Source organism: Malurus melanocephalus, unplaced genomic scaffold (assembly GCF_030028575.1).
Source record: "Malurus melanocephalus ecotype Western Australia unplaced genomic scaffold, MMel_1.1 scaffold_227, whole genome shotgun sequence".
Lineage (NCBI taxonomy): Eukaryota > Metazoa > Chordata > Aves > Passeriformes > Maluridae > Malurus > Malurus melanocephalus.
In genome coordinates, this window is record NW_026623459.1 from 814,491 (window position 1) to 841,992 (window position 27,502).

The following is a 27,502-nucleotide window of genomic DNA, read 5'->3' on the forward strand; positions in this document are numbered from 1 at the left end:
AAAAAACCAAAAAAAAAACCCCAACTGCTTTGAAGCAGTTCTACTGCTTCAAAAGAAACAATTGGAGGTAAGATGATAAAGAAGTAGAAAGCTGGAGTAACCAAGGGGTTAAAGATACAGTTTACACTCGGGAATTCTCTATAATATGCTCCTCCTTCCCTAACAGCTGCCAAAAATCATCTGACAGGAAACATAAGATTAAGTTTGTCCCACCTAAGTGAACAAAGAGAGCTCAGAACAGGCAACCAGTTYACTGCAGAGCAAGAACTTTTCTAATCCTGCTGGAGTCTGCAGTGCTGCTCAGAAATTATTACTAAAGTTGTTTTCTTTATTTTAACATCTTGCTTCTAGATCATCTCATTCATTTTGGTCACACAGCAGCTCTTGTTGCTACTCTCATAAAGGTTAACTTAAAGCTCCAAACATAATCATGTGGAAAATGGACATTATTGATTCCTATGGTCCATTGTTCCCCCATTCTAAGTCCCTGAAGTTCAAGTTCAATCTGGAATTACATCATGTCTGGTTTCTCCTGGTTACCAGACGGCTTGAGACGTGACCACAGCTACAGAAAAAACAAACAGCCTTCTTCACGCTTCGGCTCCCCTATCGATTCAAACATAAACTTTTTTTCTTTCTCTCAAGTATGCTTCAAGTATGGAGCATGGTTAATTTAGAGATTAAGTTCCAAATTAGATTATCTAATGGCATCTTAATGGATTGCTGACCCATTTCCTGTAGGATGGCAGCATGCAAGTCTGGCTTGAATACAACTAATTTCTTAGGAAGTGTTCAGATGTTTGCCTAGACGGAAACAATATTCTGCACATCTTTCTGCATTACAGAGTTGGGCAAAACTATTAGAATTAGTAATTTAAATTGATAAAGATCAGAAAACATTAGATCTTCTCTCTATGAATATGTTTACCATCAGGATACTTCAGCCTTTTTGTTCTCAAATCATAATAAAATGGAACTTCAATTCCAAACCATTGCTGRGAGGAGGAATGAGGGAGGGGCACAGGTCAGAGTGCATGAGCCACGGCTCTAACAGGTGTCTGTGTTTGCCAAAATGTGCTTCCACAGACTGCTGTTTGTGTAACTTTAGCTATATCTTTGCTCGATACCAAACATGCACACAGCATTGTGCTACAAAAGCAATGTGCACCCATTCTCAGTTCCCCTCCAATTTCTTTCACAAATCAGATAATCCCATTTGATTGCCTTATCAGCACTGTTAGCATAAACACACAGTGGTGCTGGGGGTGTGGGGAAATGATGCTGGGAATGCTGAACACCCCTACAGCTACAGCTGAGGCAGAAATTCAGCACTCTGAGAACAAAACCCCCCTCAGCATCTCCAGGAACAAGCCAGCTGTTGTAATATGCTGATGTGTCAAGATAAAATGAAAGCRTGAAATTCTAGCCTAGTCCATTTGCCTGGATTATGTAAAGGTAACTTTAAACACTTAACCCATAAAACTAACACAGAATGTTTAAAGAATTAATGTAAATAAAAACACATTTGTCAACAGCTGAGTTAAAAAGTATACTTTGACAATGAAAAGTTGCTTACAGTCTGTGGAAGACATGCAAATGCTCCACATGGCCTAAGAGAGACCTATGCTGTTATGAATATTTACACTGGAAATATCATCAGTGGTATAACGAGTGGCTTAGATTTAGGATCAAATTCATGTTATCAGTCCACCCACCCCAYGCCCCCCACTTTTTGTCACTCTCACTCAATTTTCAAGTGTGCTTTTTGCATACAGTCTTGTCCTCACGTAATATCTGAGACTGTATTTTTCTAAATGAGCCTTACAGATTTTTCCCAGCTTCCCTTTGCCTTCAGTCTCTAGGAAAACAGAAATACAGCTATCCAAAAAATAAGGATTTGGGATTTTTTAAAGGTTCTGAGTATCTTCTTTACACCAAAAAAGTTACCTAAATGATCATAAAAATACCGGAGAAGTTATTTCTACTGATGTGTTTAAATGGTGCTCAAAGTTCAGCAGACACAATAAAATACATTTACAAATAAATATAAAAAGAATAATAAAGACATAATATGAACCATATATCTTGAAATAAGCAAAGAAAAACCAAACAAACCAAACTAAAATTGTAGATGGTTTGCRCATCAGCAGCAAAGTAAAAATTACTGCTTCCAAATACCTTGCCAAATAAYTGTGGTGAGTTTTGGAGGGATTTTTTTGGATGCTCATAGAATGTTTAATATAAGTATTTCCATTAAAGATACTAGAATATTTAATTCAGTTATGCAGAGTATCTATTTCTGTTATCACTATTCCCTGCAAGTCTTCTGGTTTTTTAGCAAATGGAGTATCAGTGACCTACAGTTTCATTGTTTGGTATTCTTTTTTGTTTTGTATTATTCACGTTCTCTTTTTTTTTTTTTTTTTTTTTTTTTTTTTTTTTTTTTTTTTTTTTTTTTTTTTTTTTTTTTTTTTTTTGCGAAGTTCAGCCTTTGTGTGTAGACCTGTCTTAGACCTGAATCTTTAGATGCCAACAGATCCATTATTTTGTCAGGAAACAATACAAAACAAATCAAATTTTGAAGTCTATGCATTGTACCTACCATGAGATATGACAGGCAACTATTAATAAAACAAAGAGCACAGAAATGACAGAAGATTTTCATCATTCACTTTCCCCAAGTTTCCAAGGTGTGGTTTACCAACAATGCTCGATGACAAAGCTTTCAACCTGACCATCTTTGCTACCTGATTTCTGTAGACAGGGCACCTAACACTGAGGGACTGRCAATTTTTTTACCTCCCTGAGGTCAATAATACTTCTGAAAAAACAACTATATTTAACCACAATAGCCTGATTAAAAGTTGAGATTGAGCGCAATCAAAATTGTTGCAGGTATGTGGAAATCCCATAATCAAGCGTTTATCAAACCCTTTGGGGTTGCAGAAACTTGTCTGGGCCAGGACATATTTCTTTGCCAGCAAGTGACAATTCCTTTTGCAATATATTCTTGTTTTTTTTAATTTTAGTTTTAGTGTTACAAAGGCTCACTGCTCTTTAGCCTGTGCAAGTAGAATTTCTGTTAGGTCATCAGCTCTGTGGATTTGAAGAATGTCACATTTCAAAACCCAAAACCTAAAATCCATCTGCTTAGGCAGAACTTTTTGTTTCCTTGTCCTTCAAGGCTGTGCATAATCCAAGAGCAAGTGGCACAGCCTAGGCCTCTAATGAAATGCCCAAGGCAGAATTTGCACCCAAGCTCTTCTATGTGTTGGAAGAGCTACGTTCTGACAGCAGCATTCTGGGAGTGACCTGCAAAGCAGTTTGATCTGCAAAGTGAATGGATCATGGAGCATGCTTTTCTTGGCCATCACCTAGAAATGTTTTCCCTCACTTTTCTTCTCCTTTCAYGATTTATGCCCAGGGTTTTGTATGRTGSTACTGAAAAACAGAATTCAGCAAATGCTAGGACAGCGCTTCAGCCSGTATAACTGGCATTGCTCTGATGGGGCTTGAGTGACGGTCGATTGAAACCCTGTAAGGATATTCCTAGATAGGTTGTTGTGATGTCATTTTCTAACACACAGCAAAGCCCTGAAAATGCTTTGTAGTGGGAGAATAAATCACTCCCTCTGCGCTACACGAGCTTTGTTTGGATTCACTACTGGCAGTACATTCACTACTGGCAGTTACTGCATGATGGGGATTTGTAATGTGAATCACAGCCCTTGAGAAGATGAGGTGAATCCATTAGCTAATTTTCCATAGTACTATTTAATATATAAGGAAAGAAATGACAAGACCTTACTTGCCACCATAATTCTTCCCAATTTAAAACATTATTTCAGAATAATTGAAAAATAAAAGAAACCAAAAAAAGTAAACTTCAGATTTGTAAACAGCACCAATTTTCAAGTTCAGTAATTTCCCTTCTAAATTGATTCTAAAAAAGCCCCAAAACCTCTAGCTRTTCATAGTACCATCTGTACAATGCATCAAAAGGTATTTTGTACATAATACATATAAATTACACTCACACACATACTTACTCTAAATATTCAGAAGAACATATATTTTCATKTGCACATAAATTTCAAGCAAATATGTAAAATTAATTAATAAGTAAGGTAATACTTCATCTGATAGACTCTCAACRTACAAGTTTTACATGTACAATCTTCATTAAGTGTTGAGTGTAGCAGATAATCCCATACATGAAAAAGGTGAAAACTGATGTATCAAAATTATATTGATTTGTTTACATTCCTATTTAGATAAACACACACCTTTTACTGTTACCATAATCTACTACATACCAAGAGATGTAAAATACAATAAATTAATAATATACCAAAGTTTATTGGAGTTTATTGTTTGATTTATTTGTGACTTTTTTCATATAAAAATAAACTCTTTTTTTATAAATCATTCCTAATTATTCTGTCATTTAGTTGAAAAATAAGACGGTTTTTATCTTACCTTTAGGTATATGTTAGTGACCTAAATCTACACCAGCCAGTTAGTAAGAAATGTCTTCATGAATAATATAGTTATTCTTTGCCCAAAAAGAACCACCACCTCAGTCATTTATTATTATACTCATTTATATCTCCAASAGCACCATTTTCTTTGTGTTAACCACTAAGGTCCCCAAAATATGACTGCAAATGACATTTTTTAAGCCTAAGATCAGTATATCCTTCAATTCACAAACCTTTTGCATATGACAGTATAATGTTATTTCAGGTGTTAAATTAAGGGACTCTCTAAAGTCAGTTTACATAAAAGATAACCTGAATGTGTATAGGAGAAATGTKGCACACATATTTTGATCATAATGCTGTCACATATACCTCTGGAGACCCACTAAAACAGATACTGTAGCTCTATGCAACTTTTTTAGAGGTGGTGTAGGAGTGGAAATAATTAAAATGTTACCTTTGCCAAGTAATTCCCAATGTATCCTCACTGGCACTGGGGTATAAATGCCTGCCGTTTTGATTCATGGTCCAGTCACAAATTCTCAGCTGTCAATTGAAACCTAGCAGTCAGATATGGATCGAGCATACTACAGTTTTTAGTATTTAAATGAATACATGCAAACTAGTACTGTACATGGCAAAAGTCTTACTTTCCCAAGAAGTAACTTTAAAAAAATAAAACAAAGAAAAATAACTTATTTTGAGAAATAAATGCCTATAGATTTGTTTAATATAATGCTACTTTAATATGATCCTCTATTAATAAAGCATAAAAGAGTAACTAGTGTGTAGCACATAGCAATTAGCCATTATTAGATTACAAACTGAGCTGGAATAAAAGGAAATGTTAATAATCAATAGAGAGATACTTTAAGAAAGGAAATAATTATGCTGGCTTTTCAAGCAATGCTCTATATAATGTGTATTGAATAAAGGTAAAATATAATCAGTTTCTTCTAGCATGCTGTTTGTGAAATATAGAAGACATGCAATTTTAGGAAAATTTGCCCAAATTAAACAAACTATATGTCGTTATCTTGTTGTTTAAGAGTAGTATAGGTATTTTGTAACTGAAGTTTATTAATCTGGTGTTACTGAAAATGGCATTACTTAGCAAGAGGTGATAAAATAATCTAATCTTTAGATTCCGGAAAGTAGCATTTAAAATACTTAACTGTATTTTAATGTAATGAGGAATGTACTAAATGTTAACTGAAACAAATTCTTCCCAGATCCTCAAATCATCAGTTCTGCCTTTACAGATTGTTCAAGCAACCCTCTGCAGCTCTGTTTATTTAACAGCTGCCCAATAGTGTTAGCAGATTTATTGAAAAGATATGCTGCTTATTTTTAAGTTTAAGAAAGTGAGCTTATCTGGATTCTGAAGAAAATATATAGTTTATCCTCTGTATAGTCATGTTCATGTAAATTACTGTACAACTATATATGATTAAACACKCTTAATTGAAGATAAAGTAGCTGAGTTTAATTGCGTTCAATGCATATTCATTTTCTCTATCCATGTTCCCATTCCTTAGATAGAACAGGCTACAGCRAACAAACTACAATAAACTGTTTTCACAGGAGCACAATTAATTGCAGTCTTTTCCTGAAAAATACAAATGCTGCGGACAAGACAATATTGCAAACCTGACCCTGTCTGGCTGTTAGACTCATAAGCTTCCTGCTGTTAAGGTCTGAGAAATGGAAATGTTAGTCTTCTTTGATGTTTTCATAGGGATTGTTTCTTGTTTGTTATCTAAAGAACTCCAAGAGACCTTCTAAAGGCCATTAAAAGCATGACTAAACCACATGAAATTAACCAGAAAAGGAAACATGCAGTCAAAAAGTTTGCTAGAGGTAACTGTGAATAATACATTAAATATGTTTAAAGAAATGGGAACGTAAACATTTGGTATAATCACTATAAAAAACAGGATTCTCAGCCTGATTTTAATAATGAAAGCATAATAAAATATGTCAGCCCTGTTACTCAAAGTACAGTAGATGTATTTCTCCTATTATCCTTAAGGATGTCATCATCTTCACTACCAAAGCATATTTTAAAGCTTCATAACTTAGCTATAAAAACTCACTTGCAGCTGAAACAGAAGACTGAAAGGTTAAACCCTCCTCCCCCTCTTTTGCTTCTCTCACAAAATACAAAATCTATGAATAAAAGCCCTTTGGCTGATTAGAACCATTAAAAATTTACTAAAATCATGGACTTAGTGTTACCAAATTATTATATTCACTTAGGTCTAACTCAGAAATCTGGTAAGCACTTAGCTTGCTATATAGAACCTAATTGCATTTGCCATTTGGAGGAAACAGTAAGAGATTGATATATTACATTTTAGTAAATTAGCTTCTGCACTAAATCACTATAGCCTTCCCACAGTCTGTATGAAAACCTTCCACACATACAGTTAATGTGTTAAATTTATCACTARGAAAGCTCCACAAAGCTTTTGAAACCTTTTCCATAGATGTTAGTTATGACATGCTTCTTATAATATACAGTCATTTGTACCTCAACTTATATACATCCAAACACTGCAAAGATAATAACCTTCTCACTGTTAAAATATGCTKCTTCACACTCTTCAGCAAGCTCACATTACTGTTCCAATGCCTTTAAAAACTAAGCTGCCTAGAATTKTTTTTAAACTCTCCCTCACACTAAACTTCCTCCCCCAAGTCACCCATACTGAAAGATCTGCATATTTAAGACTTAGCAATAYCTGCATCTGCATCCCAGGCAGGTTATGCCTTCTAGATAAAATTCTGTAGAAGTCTGATAAAACTCTGTAAGCCTGGGCTCTGTGTGATGGAAAAAGCCCTTTCACAGCAGCAGTGGGAGGCTGCCCTTTGAGGATGTCCAGAGAGCCCAGCAGAGAAAGCCTGGGCACMTAACATGACTACCAAGCTGTGGAAAGACATAAGGCACTTTGTGACGATATATCAAGTGCTATATATATTGTCTGGAGTCACACTGAAAGCTTTCTGTCTAGTCATTGTTTTCAGAGTAACTCAGACGCTCTCTAAAATCATGCCACAGTGTTAGATGCAGATGAGGAGGCACAGTCACTCTTACCCACTCTAAGCAATCTAAAAGAGCTTCCCTGCAGGATATGTGTAAAGGAGAGGCAAGAAAATACTTGAAGGCTACTTGAGAAAACTTGCATTCCTCAGTAAAGGAACATAAGAAATAGTCCTCAGGATACATTTAATAAATGCTGGAAAATATTATTAATTTTCTCAAATGTATGTTATGAATCCAAAGTAAATTACCTGATTTGGTATATGACATGGTGAAATGTCTTTCCTAGAAGTCTGTTGAACAGACTTCAGTCCACAGCTCTGTCTTTTTTTACCAAGGCAAGCCACAGGAACCTCAATTCCACAACACCTTCCATCCTCAAAATATTATCAATGATTTCCATAGTTATCTCTCATCTAACCACAAAAGAACAGAGGATGGGTCTGTATTCTGAACTGGAAAAGGAAGCCCAGCTTTGCAGCAGATGAGGAACCCTCTGAGGCAGTCCTGCCRTTCCCAGATGCCGGGCACTGCCCTCACACCTGCCTCACACCCACCTTGCACTCATGAGGCAGCACAGAGCAAAAAGCCCTCTGCAAATGTTTCTCCTGAAAGGCAACACAACTCACTCATCCACCTCAGACACTTTGCAGGAAGGGGAAAAAGGCCTGGAATGGGACACAGGCCTGGAGAGAAGCAGAGCAGTATATGAAGTGCTTCTGTTCTGTAAAATGCCAGGAAAGTGATTTTGCTTTGCACTTTGCAGAGCTGTGAGACATACTGATGTGAAGTTCTATGCAAGTGCTAGATTTTACCATAGCTGTTCTTCACAGCTTAAACAGTTTAAACAGCACCTTGCAAGCACAACCATCCTGCAGAGTTTTAAGTATGCAAATCACGCATACATTAAAAACACATAGCCAACAGCTCCATCTTTAATTGTAGTATGAATAATTTTAAGGGGTGAGTATTTAAGCAGATTCTGTGGTCTCATATCTAAAGAATGGCTGTCTARCTCTAACAGTCATTTCAAGCTTCTGTAATAGCTAGTGAAAGTAGAAATGTATTTTGGAAAGTAACAGGAGACTGATGTAGCTTCTGTTAGTCGAGAAAAGCCCATRAAACTTAGCATTTGCATATTGTCATTGTTCTGACTGAAACTTCCTTTAAATGTGTTTCCTTTCCAGCAAGCATATGTGAAAGGTGACCTCTTAGCCATTTACATACCTCCCTGATGATCATGTGACCCAGTTTTACGTCAAACTGTCAATTATGATAAGGGACACAATAAGAACAGCCTAAGTGTTGATAACCTGTTTCCTGACTTTACTGACAAGTTCTCTTTGGGAGTCCGCCTGTGTTCTTCTTTCAGCCTGCTGCTGAAAGCAAAAGCAACATCCACCCAAAACATTTTGTAAACAAATACTCTGTGTTCAGTGGACGTTTAAGTCCACAATTTCCATGATGAACTGTATGAAGAGAACTTTTTGAACTGTGCAGCTCAGTAACTAAAGGATGCATCTGGTAAGAGCAACTTTACGCAGAAGAAWCAGGGAAAGCATTTGTAGGAAATAAAAAACTGTATACAAGTTTTCCGATTTTGCATTTTAGAGATCATATTACTATGTGCATTGAAAGTGCCTCACTCATAATTGTAAAATCTGTGTGAAAATCATGAATGCAACATGCYGTACCCAGAAAGTGCAAACATTAGTGAAAATCATGCCACTGTGTTTATCAGTGCAAAGATTGAAAGAGTTCATTAACTCCTCAGCAATTGGGCCACCATTAGTTAACACCATTTACTGTGACAGGGAGGTTCTATAGGTTATTGTCCTCACAGACCTTAATAGCCATCCCATTTATTTATGTTTTATRATTAAAAATAGAATCATCCATACAAGACCCCAAGGTGCATTAAAATTAAATGGTCAAGAACAAAAACCTTTCATTATTTCATTCATTCCAACAGAAATCTTATTTTTTTTTGTGAAACCAGTCATCTGTACTTGCAATAAATACAAGTGTCTATGTATTTATCCATCCATTCATCCATCCAGCCGTCCTTCCATCCATCCATCCATCCATCCATCCATCCATCCATCCATCCATCCATCCATCCATCCATCCATCCATCCATCCATCCATCCATCCATCTTTTTATACTATTTACACACGCAAAGTGTATGACTAGTATTTCTGGCAGATTTGTAGCATTATTGCCAGAAACAACATAACCTGACTCAAAGTGTTTGTCATTTCAATAACATAATTTATCCATGAAGTTGAGAACAGTGACACAAACAGGCCAAAGAAATGCCGTCACATCACCACAAGAATTCTGATCATTAAGACTGAGMTAATGAACTAATGATCTTGCCATTAAAGGTAATTAGGCAAAAAATGCAGACACAACTAGCACTCTGGCAATGAATTGTGTCCACTTGTAGAAGGTTGAATTTGACTGACTTTCCTCAGTTTGTTGCTTTGTTACCCTTTCTTCTAGGCTTAGAAACCACAAATCTTCAATAAATGCAAATTAAGGGCGGGGATAGAAAGTGCTTCCATGTCATTACAGAAATCTTTCATTTAATTTATTTAGGATGTTTCTCAGCACAGATTAAGAACAGTGAGCAGTAGATTTGACTTTATAAAATATTTCCGCCAACTACCAATAATAAAATTCAGAAACACTGTCTCACTCAGATCTTATCACTTCCCTTRCCCCATCCTATGGTGTCCTCCCTGCAGTTACATGATCAACACATAACTCTCAGAAGCTGATGCTGAATCAAAAAAAGAAAAATGAGTGGTCACTAATATTTTGTAATAGACAGAGGAGGTCTGACATGATTTTTTTATAAGAAAGTGACATTTTACATATAACTCCCCAGATACCACTGAAGCAAGAYGTAGGTTTTGTGGCTATTCATGACACAGTATAGAAATAGCTAGCATTTTGAGGCGAGTGGTGGGAAGATCCACCAGCTAGTGCAGCAGAAAATGGACTGTGTGGTTAAAATTCCCCATTAGAATCTGGCCTTCCAGCTATCAATATTGCAGGCTAAGTAATGCATATAACACCACATTTTCACAGTATCCAGACCAGTAAAAGCCAAAAAATTCTTCCACTGGCCCTATTATGCATTGTCTTTCAAAGTTTTATTCAGTGCTCCCCATCTAAATGTGACTATTTTGGGTGTGCTGTTCTATAAATTGTTTACTGGAAGTTCAAGCAAGCTATCACTTTCTGAGGACTCCTTGTAGTGCATGTTGCAAAACACATGKGTAACTGTTAAATTTATTGTGGTCACTGTAACTTAAATGGGCTACWTAAGGGTAATTTTTAATAACAAAAAAAAAGTGTTTAAGGGTATATGCCAATATTTCTCATAACCAGAAAGAATAAATCTTCAAATAGACTCCTCTGATGAAGTTAAAAAGGTTCTGGTGACAATATTTATTCTTGAGGGGTCAATGTGCATTACAGGGTGTGGGGAATGTTTGAAAGACCTCTCTGGAACTAAGACCATCAGCTTTCTAATTTAAAATTTCTCTCCACTAATATAAAATGATTAATTGCCTTTATTTCACATACCCCTTGATTTTTCTTTTCATTCATCATGGATTGCTTTAAAGCAAATGCATTTAAAATCTGCCACAAGAAGAGTGGTCTCTTAAATTGTTGTAAAGTAATGAAAGGACATAGTAAATCAATCCCATTTTTGCCTTACCGAAGGATAACCTTCACTAGCTCTACCTTACTTTCTGAGTTTATATACATATATATGTATACACACACACACACACACACACACACACACACACACACACACATATATATATATATATATATATATATATATATGTATAAATGTGGCATCTCTTGAGATACCTTTAGAATTGAGTGAAGGAAACTAGTTCATTAGAATCATGCATATACACACTTAAATGTTCATATTTATCCATTAAAGATTTCAGTTCTTTCAAATGGTTTCCACTGTACGTGCTAGTCCTTAATTTTCTACATATGTGTAGGCACACAGACACACACACACACACACACGCACACAAACACACTCAGGCAAACACTGACATGTCCACTGCATGTTAAAATAGTGAGTTAAGAGCAAAGACAATAAAACAATTTTCAAATGTGCTATATACATAGCTCATTGGTCATCAATCAATGCTCTTGGATTAATATAATGAGACTATGAAGCAATATAACTTACAAAGGAGAACATGGCTTTAACACAGTGGCATTAGATAATTTTTTGCTTCTGAAGTGTATGTGAGATCTTAGTTTCCCCTTCCTCCCAAGCCATTTGGCCACATGTTTTACCACAAAAGGGAGTATCAGACACAGTACATGTGAACACCAAAGACATTTGAGATCCCTCTCTCTTTCATGTTTCAAAGACACTGCTGAAATTTTGAAATCTGTTTTGATCTACACAAGGACAAAAATAAATAGAAGATGTGCAACATTTGCAGTGTATATCACAAAAATCAGCCAGGAGAAAATTAAATGTGCTTCCACTACTTTCTGGCACGTGATGAGAAGTTAAGAAATCTTTCAATGAGTTTGGAAGAAGGTGGAGCGGGCCTAAGCAATAGCAATTTACAGAAAAAAAATGTGTCCAGAAATGTAGAGGTGAAAAAATTTATTCACATCCCCAAATTAACAGGATGTCAGTGACATTTCAAAGGATACTCTAAAAACCTCACAGGAACTCCACAAATTACATTCACTGCGTGTAAAATGAGAGGTGGTGTGTGTGCTTTAAAAAATGATAAACGTATACTATATATCTTTTAAAAAGAACCATGTCAGAGGTAGTTATAAAACATTTCATAATACAAAAATCTTTGAGAAGCTAAAAAAACCCAACAATATGCCAGAAAAATTATTGAGAAATTCATGACTGGAAAACCCACTAATAGTCATTACATATTTTCATAAAAGTGTACAGATGTTTGAATTTAGGTCTTACTAGTTAAAAAAAAAGAGTTGGCAAAGCATCAACTATTTTGAATAAATTATCATCTTTATGATTTTCTCTGAACTCTGCATGTGGTGACCTTTAAAATGGACATACTGCCACCTTGCCCTGGGAGTTGGGAAGGATACGGAGTTCCAGCTGAAACACACCTCACCTACGTCTCAGCAAATTCAGAACAGGTAGGTTTTACTGAAAAATGAAACTAGAATGTGTATAAACTGCTGACAGCAACCCAAATCTGAGAACAAATATACAATAMAGCAAATACCAAGGACTCCTTAACACCTTCTTCCTTATTGCCACATTCAGCTTTTCCCCTTATAACATTTACATGCTGTGAATTTCAAAGTCCTCTACTGTTAAGATCTAAGAGGAACACAAACACACAACGTCAAGCACATTAAAATTCTAAAGGGCCTGAATTTATTTTTGTTACTATTAATGTAGCATTCCTGCATGTGCATGGCCTTGCTACTGGCTGCAGCTAATTTATTTGTATGCCGTCATTAATCTCGGCTGTATATTTTCACAGTTTCGGTAAACACTTCATTTGCATTAATTTTACAGCATTAATGAGATGTGAAATTTAAAAGGCTACTTGAAATATAAATTATGTAGGAAACTAGAACAAAAAATGTGGTTTTATCACATTTGAAATCAGCAGACCAATTTAAACCTATTACACTAGAAGTGATGATGTGTTGCCTTGAGAATTTGATTCTATAACTGATCTTCTAAAGCTAAATGAAGAAATGTGTTAAAGAAATGTGTTGTGTGGGAAAAAGAAACAAAATAACTTGAAAATAATAAACTGGACTTTTTGCTTTGGGAGTTGTGCTTGTTTTCTAAACTGATTTTGAAATTAGTATTTGTTTCTTAAACACCTCATTCTGCTTTGAGTCCTATTAGAGATTACAGGTACGAACTCTTGAAAACTAAAATAACAAAAGAAACATAATTAGGAGTTCCTTAAGGTAGCACAAATCTAAGAAACAAAGTACAAGCTAAATATATATTTCTTAAAGGGTTCACTTTGTTCTGAATGTACTTCATCTTCAATGACCAATACTGAAAACCTCAAGATTCAAGTCCAGGATAACAGTGGCAGCATGTAGGAAGGTAACATCGCAAAAGTTTCTCTATATCATTACACCTATGTGAAACTTGCCCACCTGTTGCTGGTGTAGGAAGGATGGGTCTCTTGGGCTTAGTCCCACATATCGATTGGCTTGGGATGTGCCTGAGGCTGTGTAGGCTGATTAAGGAAGAACAAAACATATTGATAAAAATACCAACCTATCATGACTATTACCTGGTATAGGTACAGCACAAATAGGAGAGATCCAGAGTTATGATTTTGCAATATATAGGATGTGTCTTTGATTTTCCTTTAAGAGGAAGCAAAAGAAATATTGAACCAAATTTGGAAACGCATGTGTAAATTCCTAGAAACTTCAATGGAAGCTGCATGTGTAAATCATAATTATATCTCTTGTAAATAATAGTTCCTTTGATTATTTTTTCCAAATTATTTCACAATGTATTTATTCGAAGGAATAGCAATTTTGATTTCCATTATACCAATCTAAAACAACTGTGAAATCACTAAGATTACAGTGCTGAGAGAAAATATTCATGATCACATTACTTTTACTTCTGTAAATGTCCTGTTTCTACCAAGAAAACCCCAAACTGCTGTAAAAGAATAACATAAAGTAGAATAAAATTTGGATTTACTTATTACTTGCATGAAGTGAATCTTTCCAGGCCTTTGTAATGGGTTGTAATCCAATTAATATTTTCCTAAGAAGGGGGCTAATTCTTACTGTGCAATATAATAGTAAATATTCAACTCCCCCATACACCAGGAAACAATCTTTTTCTGAGGGGAACTATTTAAAGTCTCTCACTGCCTACTACAGAAGATCGAAGAAGTCCATTTCTGAAGAGAAAGGCAATATCAAGCAATGCAGTGATTAGCTACAGAGCATAAATCCTTCACCTGCAGGACAAATTCCTGTCTGGTCTCTGCCAGCAATCCCTAAAAGCCATTATCCTCTCATGACTTTTAGTGGCACTTATCAAATTAGTTAGGTAGCCTGACTCAGCTTCCCAGAGTGGAGATGTGGAGATGTCCACACTGCAACTTGTAGAGTTCTAGTCTGGAAACTTGCTGGAAAAGTGGTAAGGATTTGGTAGCAAAACCACTGAAACTGAGCATACACCTACAAGCATGCCAGTGAGAAGCTGGATGAGAGTATTTACTAAACTGGCCTGCTAATATTAAAGTCACATGGAAAAAAACAGAGAAACTAAATGCATTCATTAAAAAAATGATAATTTAAAATGCTATGTACAGTAGACAGGTTTTACTGAAAAACTGTCATAAAAATCACCAGTTATTAGAAAGAAATTATAGTGGAGGCCACAAGGTTCCCCAAATATTATTAGAGCCTGCTGTTCTTTCTGATTAAAAACAATTCTGCTATTGCACTTTGGAATGAAAAGCAGTGCTAATCATTTGCCAATTTATTCTCATCAGACTGAATAATAATGTTAACTTGTTGTCCAAGTTTATGTTATATAAATACACACCTATATATGTTTTCTACCAATCAGTCAGAGCAAATAAAAATAAAACTATGCCATAAAATATATTCAGTGTTGATTTTCCCATTAATTTAACATCAGCACTCTGTGTGGTAGATCTATTACAACTGGTAATATAGTTTATATGTATTCATATATAATTCATATATCAGAAGGACATGATGCCTCATTTTATTTGTTATTTTCTTCATCAACAAGCTATACATCTTTATTTTTTTGTGTTCTTACAATTACCAATCTAGTCTCAAAAGGCTTTGCCAAAGAAATAGACTACTTCAGTTTTCTGAAAATCATAACCCCCTAGCAGGTGAGGTGTTATACGCTGTCTTTTAGGTAATGCTGGCACATTCAAATATAATTTGCATATAGGGATTTTTTCTACTATTAGTTATGTGCTGTGGTGGCAAGAAGTTATTTGGAAACTACTAYGGAGGCATGAGAAGGCCTCATTTTAAGCATCTAAGCCAAGATGTTCAAAAGGTTCAGCTTTTGAATCAGCTACTTAAGTTCCCATAAATTGTGTAAGAAACTGGGTGATGATTTAATTGGAAAATATAGTCTAGATTATTCCCTTAGTACCTGGAAAATGGACAGATGAGGTGTGCTTTCCTATAAGGATGATAAAGGTCAGATTTCCAGAAAACATCCCAAAACAATTCTGGCATTCACTGTTTTTTATTTTTATCAGAAACCCTGAGCCCATCTAAGAGAGATATGTAGGCCAAGCACGGTCATGTCAAAGCAGAATGAAACCACAAATATTTGAAACTATACAAGATCTTAGTTTTCTCAGTTTTTTGTTCTGGTGCGAATGTTTAAAGCAGCAGTTTCTTCTTTGCTGCTAAAACTAACTTTTCTTAAAAGGTGCAAAAACTGTACCACAAATCACCAGCGGGGCTACAGATACATTCTGTCATTCTTAATAAAACTAATATACTGCGAGGGCAGCTGAAATACTGTCATAAACCTATCCATATAATTATTTTTTATAGTGAAGCAGTAGTTTCTCCAGAAGTTATTACTATCCTTTTATAAAAAATGCTTGAAGCGCTTTTCTCCTTTACATCTTACACATCTCAGTGTAACCTCTGCTTCAGATTATGATGAAAGATTTAAAGTAGTATAATACCTGAAAAGCATACAGCTTATGGTCTCTGTTAATGACAGACCAACAGTGAGGGACCGTATTTGCAGTTCAACTATTAAATAAGTCTAGAACAAGTAATTTTAATGTAACAGACTCTAAAGAGATTAATACTTTTAAAGAGAGGTTAGTTTTTTCCAAAAATCTGGAAGTGTCTCCGAGGGATCTTCACCAACCTGATAAATACTGGTAACACTGGCCATCACAAGCCCAAAAAAAGTTCAAGGACAACAGAAATGCAGAACACAGTTAAAAACCAACATTCTGTGCCACTGATCATGAATACTTGGGAGGGAAGAAATTAGCCTAGATATAGTTTTTCCCCAATCTCTAAAACTGCAACTCCATTGAAGATAATAGGAAAAGTAACATGATCCTATATGTAGTAACGAGATTAAAACATTGAAGTTAGAATTTGTTATTTTCTATTTTAAAAAACAAACAAACAAACAAGCAAACAGTGGAGCTACCATCCCTTGCAGCAATGACAAGGAATTAAGATTTTCTTTTGCCACAATCGTTGTTTTTGCTAAAAATGACACAACCTATATTAACATGCAATTATCATAGCTTGGATTCAGTATGTGTTGTAAAGGGTTTGATTTCTGTAGGAAAGTTCATTGAGGAGCAAATTATCCAGTCTGTGTTTGGAATTCCATCTGTAGGTCATTGTAAAACCTTACTGTCTGGGTGTGCTTCTCAATGTCTTAACAATGTCCACCTCAGATGAATAAGCATGTTTTCTTTTCCTTGAATAGTGGTCAAATATGCAGGCTTTTCCCTTTTACTTTGGTTGTCATGTCACAAACTTTGATTTGTGTAACATGATCCGTTGGTCTAAACTTTGGGAGGAAAAGCTTTGCAGTCAGATTGTTCTTGCTCTCCATGTAAAATGATGAGCACTCACTTGGTCAAATAGTAGGAAAAGGCGCCTTTTTCTGGCCTCAATTTGAAATCAAATCGAATCTTCGATGGACATTTTTTGTTTCCTAAAGAAATACTTACTGGTTGCTGTAGGTGAAGATGCCTCACCTTCAGTGGATGTAGTGATGGGTTTAGTATCTGTCATGGTCAGGGTCACAGGTCGCACCGCACTGTGATGGGGAGAGGGTGCCAAAACTGGAGTAAAATGGCCAGGCACTTTCCCTACTACTTGACCACTGCTGTTAGGCTACAAAACAAAACCAAAAGAATGCCTTGTGAAACATACACATTGTGTTTAAGGAGCCTACCTACCTATCTTAGGGTTTTTCAGAACTGCCCATCATCACAGCACCTGTGTGTTTTGGAATGGGCTGTTCTAAAGAAGCTATGAATTTCATGTGATATTTTTGCCAGGCAGGTCCCTTTTCAGATACTGCTTAGTTAGCAGTACTTTTTGGTAAGCGTTCTTCCTTCCTGGATGAAGCATGCATCACATTGTTTGGAATATATTTGCTGTTCATGCAGTGACCGTGAACCAAAATYCCATGACAGCAGGAGTAAACTGACCAGGCATAGGCCCTAATGTATGAAGTATTGAGAGTAAATGACTGATGTAAAACGTCTGTTTTCACATGCCATACCACTCTGGCTTGGAGGATAACCAAGGCTTGACCACAGTTGTCCACAGAGATTACTCACACTGGAAAGCTAACTAATGATTCACATGCTTGGGAGCAGGGCAGAGGGTTTGGATACGAGGCACTGTAATGCACACATCACAGCATTTGGCAAAAAGCCGCCTACTAAAAACACAGAAGTGTTTAGTAATGGGAAGTTTACATGTCAAGAGTGTAATAAGTAATGACACTTCTACAATAGATGGATACAAGAGGCACTCTACATATCACCTGATGCCACGTACAGGCCATCAAGGTAATATGTTATTTTCTGCATGTAGGCACATCTGAATATGGCAAAGCTGACAGGTGGTAAATATATGTTTATCCAGTGCTTAAATATGCCTTAGACATTCTGCATGACCGCAAATCCTCCAATGGCAAATAACTTGCAATAAAAAGTAACGTAGTAAATAGTTTTTATAACAGTGGCTGATAACTTGTCTTAAACTGATTGTGTGCTTTATGAGTCACAAGTGTTTCAAAAGAGCCACACAATCATGAAATACTAACAATCTTTTTATCAGCAGGATCTTGTCAAATTAAGATAACTTAGAGACATGGAATGATAAAGGATGCAATTCAACTGATTCAAAAAAAGGTTAAATGAGGTAAACATTACTATGGTAGTGAAATAATAACTGGACTGAGACAATTACTGCAAATATGTGAGAAGTATAAACACACAGAAGAGTAAGGAATTATTTGGAAAATACAGGAAATACATACTTGGGATAATGGAATGAAATTGAGAAGGAAATTTAAAATTAATAGCACGAGAAACTTCCTGGCAGTATAATCTATTAGACTTCACRAATGCACCCAAGGGAGAGTCTTGTTTAGGACATCTAAAACTAAACTAGCAGAAAGCACTAGAAAATGCATGTGCAAAAGGAAACCAATCTGGTTTCCATTTGAACACTGAGCAGTTAGTTGACTATTTCCCCTCTCTAAAATCCCAAACCTTACTATGAAAAATAACAGTAAAAATGCACTGTAAATATGAGTGGCAAACAAACTAGCASTCTTAATGAGAAAAAGTCACTCCCKGGGCATAACTCTTGTCAGTAAGACRTGCTCACTAAATTGGGCTGGATTTGCACAACGCTTCTCAGGAGCCTGCTGCAGAGGCAAGCCCCCTCTCCTGTCCTGGCAGCCCAGCTATCCACGCAGCCTGCTGGAGGGAATAACACCTCTCAGCTGCATCTGGTAGCTTCTAGGTGGAGTCACTGACCTGAGAACACAAGGCTACCTTAGGAACCTTAGCTTATGAGGTGTACAGACATCCCCAAAACAATTGACAATCTCTTACCAAAATGAGCAACTCTTTTAAAAACTAAGGAAGAAGATTCCATRGAGTGAATGGATTGAAACAGACAGTATAATCAGCTTACAAAAGCAGCTGTCTCCAAACACAGACTAGAATAAATTAGAATATATTAAAATAAATTAGAAGGTCACAGGAGACCATGATGATTTACAGCAGTGTATCACCTTATACTGTCCTGTAGTGCTCCCAGCCAACAGGAATCCAGTGGCTCACATGGACCCCAGCTTAGCCCTTGTCCATATGGTCCAAATGAGAAAACCCACTCCTTATTCAGTTATAAGACATTCTCTTGTAAACCAAGTTTTTCCCTGTGTGATATGTAACAGCAGTGCAGTACATCACCCCACTTCACCCAAATAGAGGATGAAATCCTCTATTATTGATACCCATAGGGAATTTACCAGAGATTTTAGCAGATCTAAAATTACATTGATGTGACCTGCCCCCCACCACCACAAGTGCCTTCATTTCTTTTTATTTTTTTCCTCCAGTTTCTTCCTAAATGGTAGGAATGGTTCTATATCTCTCTCACACCTAAAACTGAGTGCAGACACACTGAGGTCTTCTAGACACAGAAAAGAAACCGCTGAAATAAAAAAAAAAATGAAAACTTATTACTTCAGTAAGTTCAATTCTTATGGTTCCATGATTTCACAATCTGCATATTAAATTTCAAATCTAATTGAGTTGCAATTGCAATCTACTTGTAGGTAAGTACATACCTCGTGGGGCTTTTACAAAAACAATTCTTCTTTAAAAATTCTGCCTGTCTTTGAGATGTAAACCAAGGGCCTCCTTTTGACAATGCTGGTAACAGGCAATGGTACACTTGAAATTTTCTTAAAACTTCAGTGTTTTTCATAAGCATGCTACTTTTGAAAGCAGTTTATGAATAGCACTCTCATACTCCCAAATTCTATCAGAGGAATGTCACTCATAAGAAGTCTTCACAAAACATCCATATTTGTTTTTCTTGCGTGCAGTGAACAACAGCAAAGCAGTTAASCAGATATTTAAGTTATCATAATCAGTTTGCAGTTTAAAATCATAAAAGCAGTCCTAAAAAAAATTCACCGAATTGTCTCATCATTGCTTTGTCCTGTTTTCAGATTGACGCAGATGTGCTGCACCAGTTTATATTGAATTCACACTTCTCTGGTTATCCTTGGAAACACAAAGCTAAAAGATTTGAAATAAAAGTCTAGATTCTACATGGTGGCAATTGAAAGTAGTACAAGCTCATGAACATTGGCTCTCTCAAATGTTTCAAGTCCTCCAARGTGCTTTAAGTTTGCAGTCCAAAAAGAGAAATCCTCAGGTCAGAAACAGTCCCTTACTAAACTTACTGAAAACTGGCAGCTAGAAGGAACTTCTGCGCCTGTTCTCCTTTTAGTTATAGCAGAAGGTATTTTAGCATGGAAAGTGCACATCTGTTTGGACAGCAYCCACTTGAATTACAAGTGCAAATACTTACACTACATCATTAACACAAATTAATTTTGTCCTTATGCAAAACAAGTTCTACATTCTAGTTCCAGTTTTCCTGGAGAGATTCTTACAAACAAATGYATTACAGGTGAAGAATCAACTGTTACCATCAAACAGGGCAGCAATATGTCTGTATGATGGATTCACAGAGGTGRTGGCTGAGGCATAAACCTCAAGCAAATTCCATGGGGGCAGCTGTGTTAGATAAAYCAGCTGGGCATTTGAAAATTTGTGAGGGAAAGAAGAAAACACARGAGAAGTCTGGCATATTTAGTCCTTATTTATGCACATATACATTTTTCTACTGTTGCTTTGGAGGCTAATTTGACTTTCAGGTGTGTTACAATTTTCAGCTTTTTTTAATTCCACACCATCTTGAATTGCCACAGTTTGATTCATTTATGTGCCCAAAGCCACAGAAAAGTTGTATTTGTTGTCACAGCTGTAACATAATWCAGAATGTCAAGCTGTTGTTATCTGATGGTGGGCACTGGGCACACTTTGAGTTAATCATCAGGTCTGAAGATTGACTAGGAACCTGTACCAGAAACAAACATGGACTTTCTTAAGGAAAATTATATATATATATATATATATCTGATGGTGGGCACTGGGCACACTTTGAGTTAATCATCAGGTCTGAAGATTGACTAGGAACCTGTACCAGAAACAAACATGGACTTTCTTAAGGAAAATTATATATATATATATATATTATACCTGTTTTCCTTTTCCCTGATAGGATTTTATTAGCATATTTATGATCAGTAATTAAACAAGCTCCTTTCATTTCCTCAAATATTCAAATATTTGCCAAAATATCAGCATTTTTAGACTTAGTTGTTCAGTTACAATTCACATTTTTCACATAGTTCACTSCTTTCAGTGTTACAAAAATCCTTCTGATGCTATAGTGAAAGAGCAACTACTAACATTAAGTTAAGTTCTCCAAACTTAACATTATGTTAAGTTCTCCAAACATAACATAAATTTGACACACCTATTAAACAAATCATATAAACTATTTATTGCTTAAATAATCAAATAATCCATTTTATTTGATATTCACATCAAATATGCACACTTTTTTATTTTATAAAATAATTGCAATTATACTTCTGAACTCCAAATTAAAGAAATCCAGTTTTCCTTGGAATATTAAGTACAAATAATTAAACAAGGCCAGAAATCATATGAATCAGTGCATGTCCTAGATATAGCTACATATGATACTCTGTTAGGTGTTTCAGATATAAGTTTCATGGCTTAATAAAAAATTGTATTACTCCAGCTAAAAATTATACTTGGAGAATAMTATCTCAAAACACAGATTTTTAATAGAAATTCTGTGTTTCACACTGGTACCATGTTTACAGGTGACCAACCAATGAATGCAGTTTAGTCAAACTTGGTACTGTGCATTTGGAAATACTGTYACCCACTTCCTCTCAACAATACCCATTGCTTGTAATGGCAAGATTCCAATACCATGGTGAACAGTATCACTGTAAAACCCTACAGCAGTGTAATTCTGAGACTGTTGATTGAATCAATTTTGTTGATGGATTTATAGAAGATCTGGTTCTGGATACCAAATATCTTACTTTTAAAATTGTCTACTAGACACATCTGGGAACCCTAAAGGTCATAGCTGATAAGTTTTATCTTTGAGCCCATCTCACTGTGCCCACAGAGAGTGATGGATGATTTAGATCAATCTGATCTAACAACTGAAAGAAATCAGAAATATCTTTCATTTTTCTAACTTTTCCCCTCTCGTTTTTGCCTAGGACACCCTAATGCTCCATCACCTGCAAAAATCAAATGACCATGGTATTCTCCCACTGGACACAGCTCAGTGGTACAGCAGGGCAGTTTCATGAAAGGTATGAAACACTCGTCCTCAATTTATTACCTGTCTGACTAATAACAGTGCCTTAGAGATCCTGCTAAACATAAGGGAAAGACATGACTAAAGTGCCACCAGTGAGACTGTAGAAAATACTGTAGGGCAGTTTGAACCTGGTGGGTTCCTAAAGGCATTTGCTTCACACAAAGCAAGGCTAAACAGCTGTCCTTTCTGCTGTTGGGCATTATGGTAGCAACAGAATTGTACTTCCCTGCTTTTAGAGCCCCTTACCACTCTTCACAGGCATGACTCWCCCTAGTTTCCTTATTAAGAATCTGAGTAACTCATTGTCACAACACATCTTACACATCTCACTGAAATGCAACGCACAGGCYTCATGTGGTGTGACCCACAGCTACCTATCTCCTTGAAAAATTAGATTTAAAAAAAAACATCTTGTTGCCAGTTTTTGGCTGACAACATCCCTTCTACGCTACTTTCCATAAGAAACAACGTGCTGAGTTTGATCTAGAAAGGTCTAAGTCTCATTCACTTGATGAATTAATGTATGAGTTTTCCTTTTGATGCAATGCTGCTGAAACTGAGAGCAGCTGCAGTTTCAGCAAKCCAAGCCATGAGCAGCAGTGTACATCATGAGACAGTCTAGAGTCCTACATCCTGAATCACAATCTTACCTGTGAGCTCACAAAATCAGTTGTCAACAGGTAGAGCACAAGATAAACCCCAGCTTTTCTTGTATATTTGTCTTAAGGGTAAGTTTATGTGACAAAAGCATGGGAAGGGAATTCTCTTTGTAGAAAAATGTTCAAAAGATATCTTTATGTAACATAGTATTTCATGTACTCTAGAGATTTATGCATTTAGAGCAGACTAAACACAAAATAACCATGTACAACTGCAATTAAATCTTTAAACACTTAGTAAACAGTGTTAAGTTAGGACTCTCATTCTTTGCCTCCCAATCACTACTAAGAAATGCACATTGCTTTATTTAATCTTCAATAATTTCTTCAAAAATATCAAGGAAAGACTTGCCAAGAAGCTGAAAACTATTAAATGTCAACAAATAAAGGAGGTGCTAGCTATACCAAAGAAACCACAGGCACACAGTCATGCTTTTTTTGGCTTATTCTGCTAGTACTCCCCCAAGAGCCAACAGGAAATGCTCTGACCAGCCTAAACAGAGCCTCACAAGATTCCCTCCTCAACACTAAGTGACTTTAGTTATTGCACTGAAGAATGACAAAGCATCTGCCTGGCATTCCTGAGGAATGTGCCTGTCTTTATTGAACAAAAGGTTAAATATCCCAATCAAGTACAAGAGGAAAATAAGTGGCTTCATCAGCTTCCAGAAACAACCTTTCTCAAGCATTTCAGGTATTGCTGTCTTCAGACAAAGGTAAAACTAACAAAAAGATAAAGCTGCAAACTAGCCCATGCTGCAAWAAAGTATGTTTTATCAGACCCAGGAATTTTAGTCTAATATGCAGTAAAATATGAACAAATATGCAGCCATTTTCTCAGCCTGTMGTACATAACACGTCAGCCATTTCTTGTAAGAAGAAAACAGTCCACTCCCTTTAAGTTCAGTTAGTTTTACCATATAATGAAMATTGTGTATTTCATAAGAAATATCACAACATTTCAGCTAAGGTYTCATGTAAACTGTGCCCCTCATAATACATACTCAAAGAGTTTGGATGGTTGTCTACTTCTGTTAGCTTTATTCARTCAGAAAAAAAAATTCTCACCAATAGACAGATGTTCTTCACTAGGATTCACCTTAGCTCTTTGTTTTAATATTATTTCCTTCATCACATTTGCAGATCCTTTCTGTGAATCACAATGCCTTAATCAGGAAATTATTCCATTTAACTCAACAGTGCATCAAGTTTGGAGATTTTGTGTTTGATTTCAGCCACACAAGTGATTGACAATTTGCTCAGGCTCTTTGGAAATCTGATTTTGATGCTGTGTATGATCCTCACACACTCCTGAGTAGTACTTCATTTCAGGTATGTGCAGATTTGTGTGTGTGTCTATACTTGTGTACACACAGAGGAGATAATATTTTCTAAGATTAGAAGATCCAACCCTCTGGAATCATTCAAAGAGGAAATACATGCTGCAAACTTGGGGTGGCTTTGAAAAGCTCAACACTATCTAGATGGATAAACACCATAGGTGGATTAGACATATATSAGTCAATCAGCTTTTGCCGAAGCTTGCACTGAGTGACCTTTATCAACTGGAGATACCTGCCTCCTGTTGCAATACAGACACACACTCACACACTCCATCTCAACCAGTAACATGAGTACACAGCTAAGACAAGCATTGCAATAAGTATAGTAGGAAGGGCTCAGCAGAAATTCTTAATAAGTGCAAARTGCAGCAGTTGTCAAAATCCTGGGAACTTGACAGACTACTAGCTCGAGAGAAGTCCAACTCTATCTCTAAMAAGGTCCATTTCTGTTCAGTACATTTGTTTGTTTATTCTCTATATTGAGTAGGGCATAAAAAGCAGATATTCATGAAACCAGCAGCCACAGCTCCCTTTTGTTTAGGATCATCCATTGTTGAACCATTTTTCACTGCAGCCAAAGGGTCTGTTTGAACTTCCTGACTGTTCATCACACATAATTTGGACTATTTAACATTATGTCAAGAAAATTGCTCACTGCTTCCCACCATGGAAACCTATGAGAGCTCTATATCCTTGAATTAATTTTACTTAAAAGTATTCCATTGAATAGCATGACTGTCTCACTATAATCAGTGCAGCAGTAATGTAATTAATCTCAAAATTGCTGTGGGGAGTACAAGGCATCTCAGTTGCTTGTCGTAACAATCTAAATTAGCGTACTACTGAAAGATGTTCAGGAGAAACAGTTCATTTTAGGTAAATGCTGTTGGGGTATCCATCCTTTCTATTTCTACAGCCAAATTAAAACTATCATCGTAGTCCTTCTTTTGAAATCTAAATGAGTATGTTTTGAGGTGGGAAAGTATAATTAAATTTGATGTGGTATTCCTACAGATGCAGTTTTGCATTTTAGAATAATTAAATCTATTTGAATAAAAATTCATGTTTTATTTAGAAAAGAAAATCTGGTTTGGCACAAAGCATGCCATTGTATCAGAACAATTCACTTTTGTCACTGAAACGTCACAGACAGTTTCTTCYTCTTTTCCAAAGCAAAAATTAATCCTGCTCTTTTACTTCTTATACAGCCAAATTTTAACTATTCTGTTTAGAGATATTTAACTAGGCCTGCAACTACTCCAATTTGCAACTAATCTCAGAGGTGGACTATAAAGAATTTAATTTTTAAAATGTTCCACTAATAATGGGGATTAATGATAATAAATCATGGAAAACAGCTGATGCAGATGCCTACAATTGTGTATTTGGGGTTATTTACCTCATCCCCTCTTCTCAAGAACTAAATCAAGCATCAAATGAAATGAAAAACATTACCATAATTAAAAGGTTATGAAAAGTGAAGAAAGTAGCAAATTTAGGCTAGTTAAGCCCATTAAGCCCTATGGAATATATGAGAATATGAAGTGTTCTCAGTTTGCTACTACTTGGAAAAAAAATCAGCAGAGTAAAATTTTATCTTTTAAGGTCAAAAGATTAATTTTTTAACCAGAGATAAAGCAACAGAGTTGAGCAAAAAGTTGAAAGCATAACTCCTGTGCAATGAATATGCTCCCCAATGATAAAAATCATAAAACAGCACATTTTTCAACTGAAAGAAAGTCRGATACTTCATTTAGACACTGTATTCTTTTTCAGTAATGATCCAAAGCTGAACATGGAACAATCCAGAGAGATTATCACCTAATCTGCTCTTTTAACATATATAAGAAATCAAAATGTAAGTAAAACAAGGACTGAATAATTAAAGAAATGCATAACAGTAAGGGCCTGATTTAATTTGCATAATTTTTCCSTTAATAGTGCCTAATTAAGACATCAGTTATAAAAAAAAAAAAAATCCAACAGAACTCTGAGATTTTCCGCACTGAATTAACGCTAAGGACTTTTAATGGGTGTCTTAATTAGACTTTGTTATTCATGGAAATTTTACACAAATTAAAATCAGGTCCTGCATGCAACATTCCCAGCTGAGTCTCAGAAAAAATGCTTTACAGGATTGAAAGACTTTTAATCCATGTGCAGATAGCAATTTGTATTCTAAAGTCAACATACTCCATGTTCACTTTTTGGTTTATTTTGTAGTAATGCTGTAACCAACAAAACCCACAGTTAGGATTTCTCTCTTCAAAGTAAATTTTGATTTTTTTTGGACCCACTTTTTTTCCTTTTTTTTCTTAAGTAAATAGATAGAAAGTCATGCAGCTGGACCAGGGAATTAGCCCACGTGGATAATAGCCACCATGACCTTCTGCACTGATTGAAGGGTAYGTATCTGTTATTCAACAGAGAAAGTTTGATTCAGCCTCAAGTTCCATTGCTGCTGTGTCCAAAATGAATGCTGCAAGGYCTGTCATTATTGGTGAAAAACAAAACAAATCAAGCCCAAAACAAAATGGTGTCATAGCAACCGCTTCATTTCTGTTAAGAAAGTCCTTCCAAAGGAACCTAACTCTTAGGAGGAGGAAAACCTGACCACTGTCTCTTTAGTTTACATTCCCAAGGCTCTTCCAAAAACCATGCTAAAGCACAAGCAGCGGGGCTCCATGAGAGCCTTTCAGACAAAGCATCAAATAAATAACAGCCTGAGCAGAAAAGATTACATTACACTGACATTGGAAATATTCCAGTTATTGACAGACCATGTCTCAACTGCAGTTTATCCTGTAGTGCAGATCACATGCTAATGCCRTGTGCTGATGCTATCATGGAAAGCAGTTTTGCACACAGTCCTTCACAAATTACTTCACTAATGAAAAACACGT

At 36.0% G+C, this 27,502-nt stretch overlaps 1 protein-coding gene across 7 annotated transcripts in view; it reads right to left on the bottom strand.

The window, feature by feature from the left end:
- NFIB (nuclear factor I B) overlaps positions 1–27,502 on the bottom strand; it is a 164,493-nt gene that overhangs the window by 5,636 nt on the left and 131,355 nt on the right. For 3 of the 7 annotated variants that reach the window (XM_057374511.1, XM_057374513.1, XM_057374518.1), the window contains 3 exons: positions 17,290–17,455; positions 13,703–13,785; positions 4,939–5,027 (listed from right to left, as the gene is read on the bottom strand). The exons of 1 other annotated variant lie outside the window; for it this stretch is intronic. In XM_057374511.1, coding sequence (XP_057230494.1) covers positions 4,939–5,027; positions 13,703–13,785; positions 17,290–17,455 — 338 coding nt within the window. The remainder of the gene's footprint in view (positions 1–4,938; positions 5,028–13,702; positions 13,786–17,289; positions 17,456–27,502) is intronic. 3 more of the 7 variants (XM_057374512.1, XM_057374514.1, XM_057374515.1) reach the window with 3 other exon arrangements.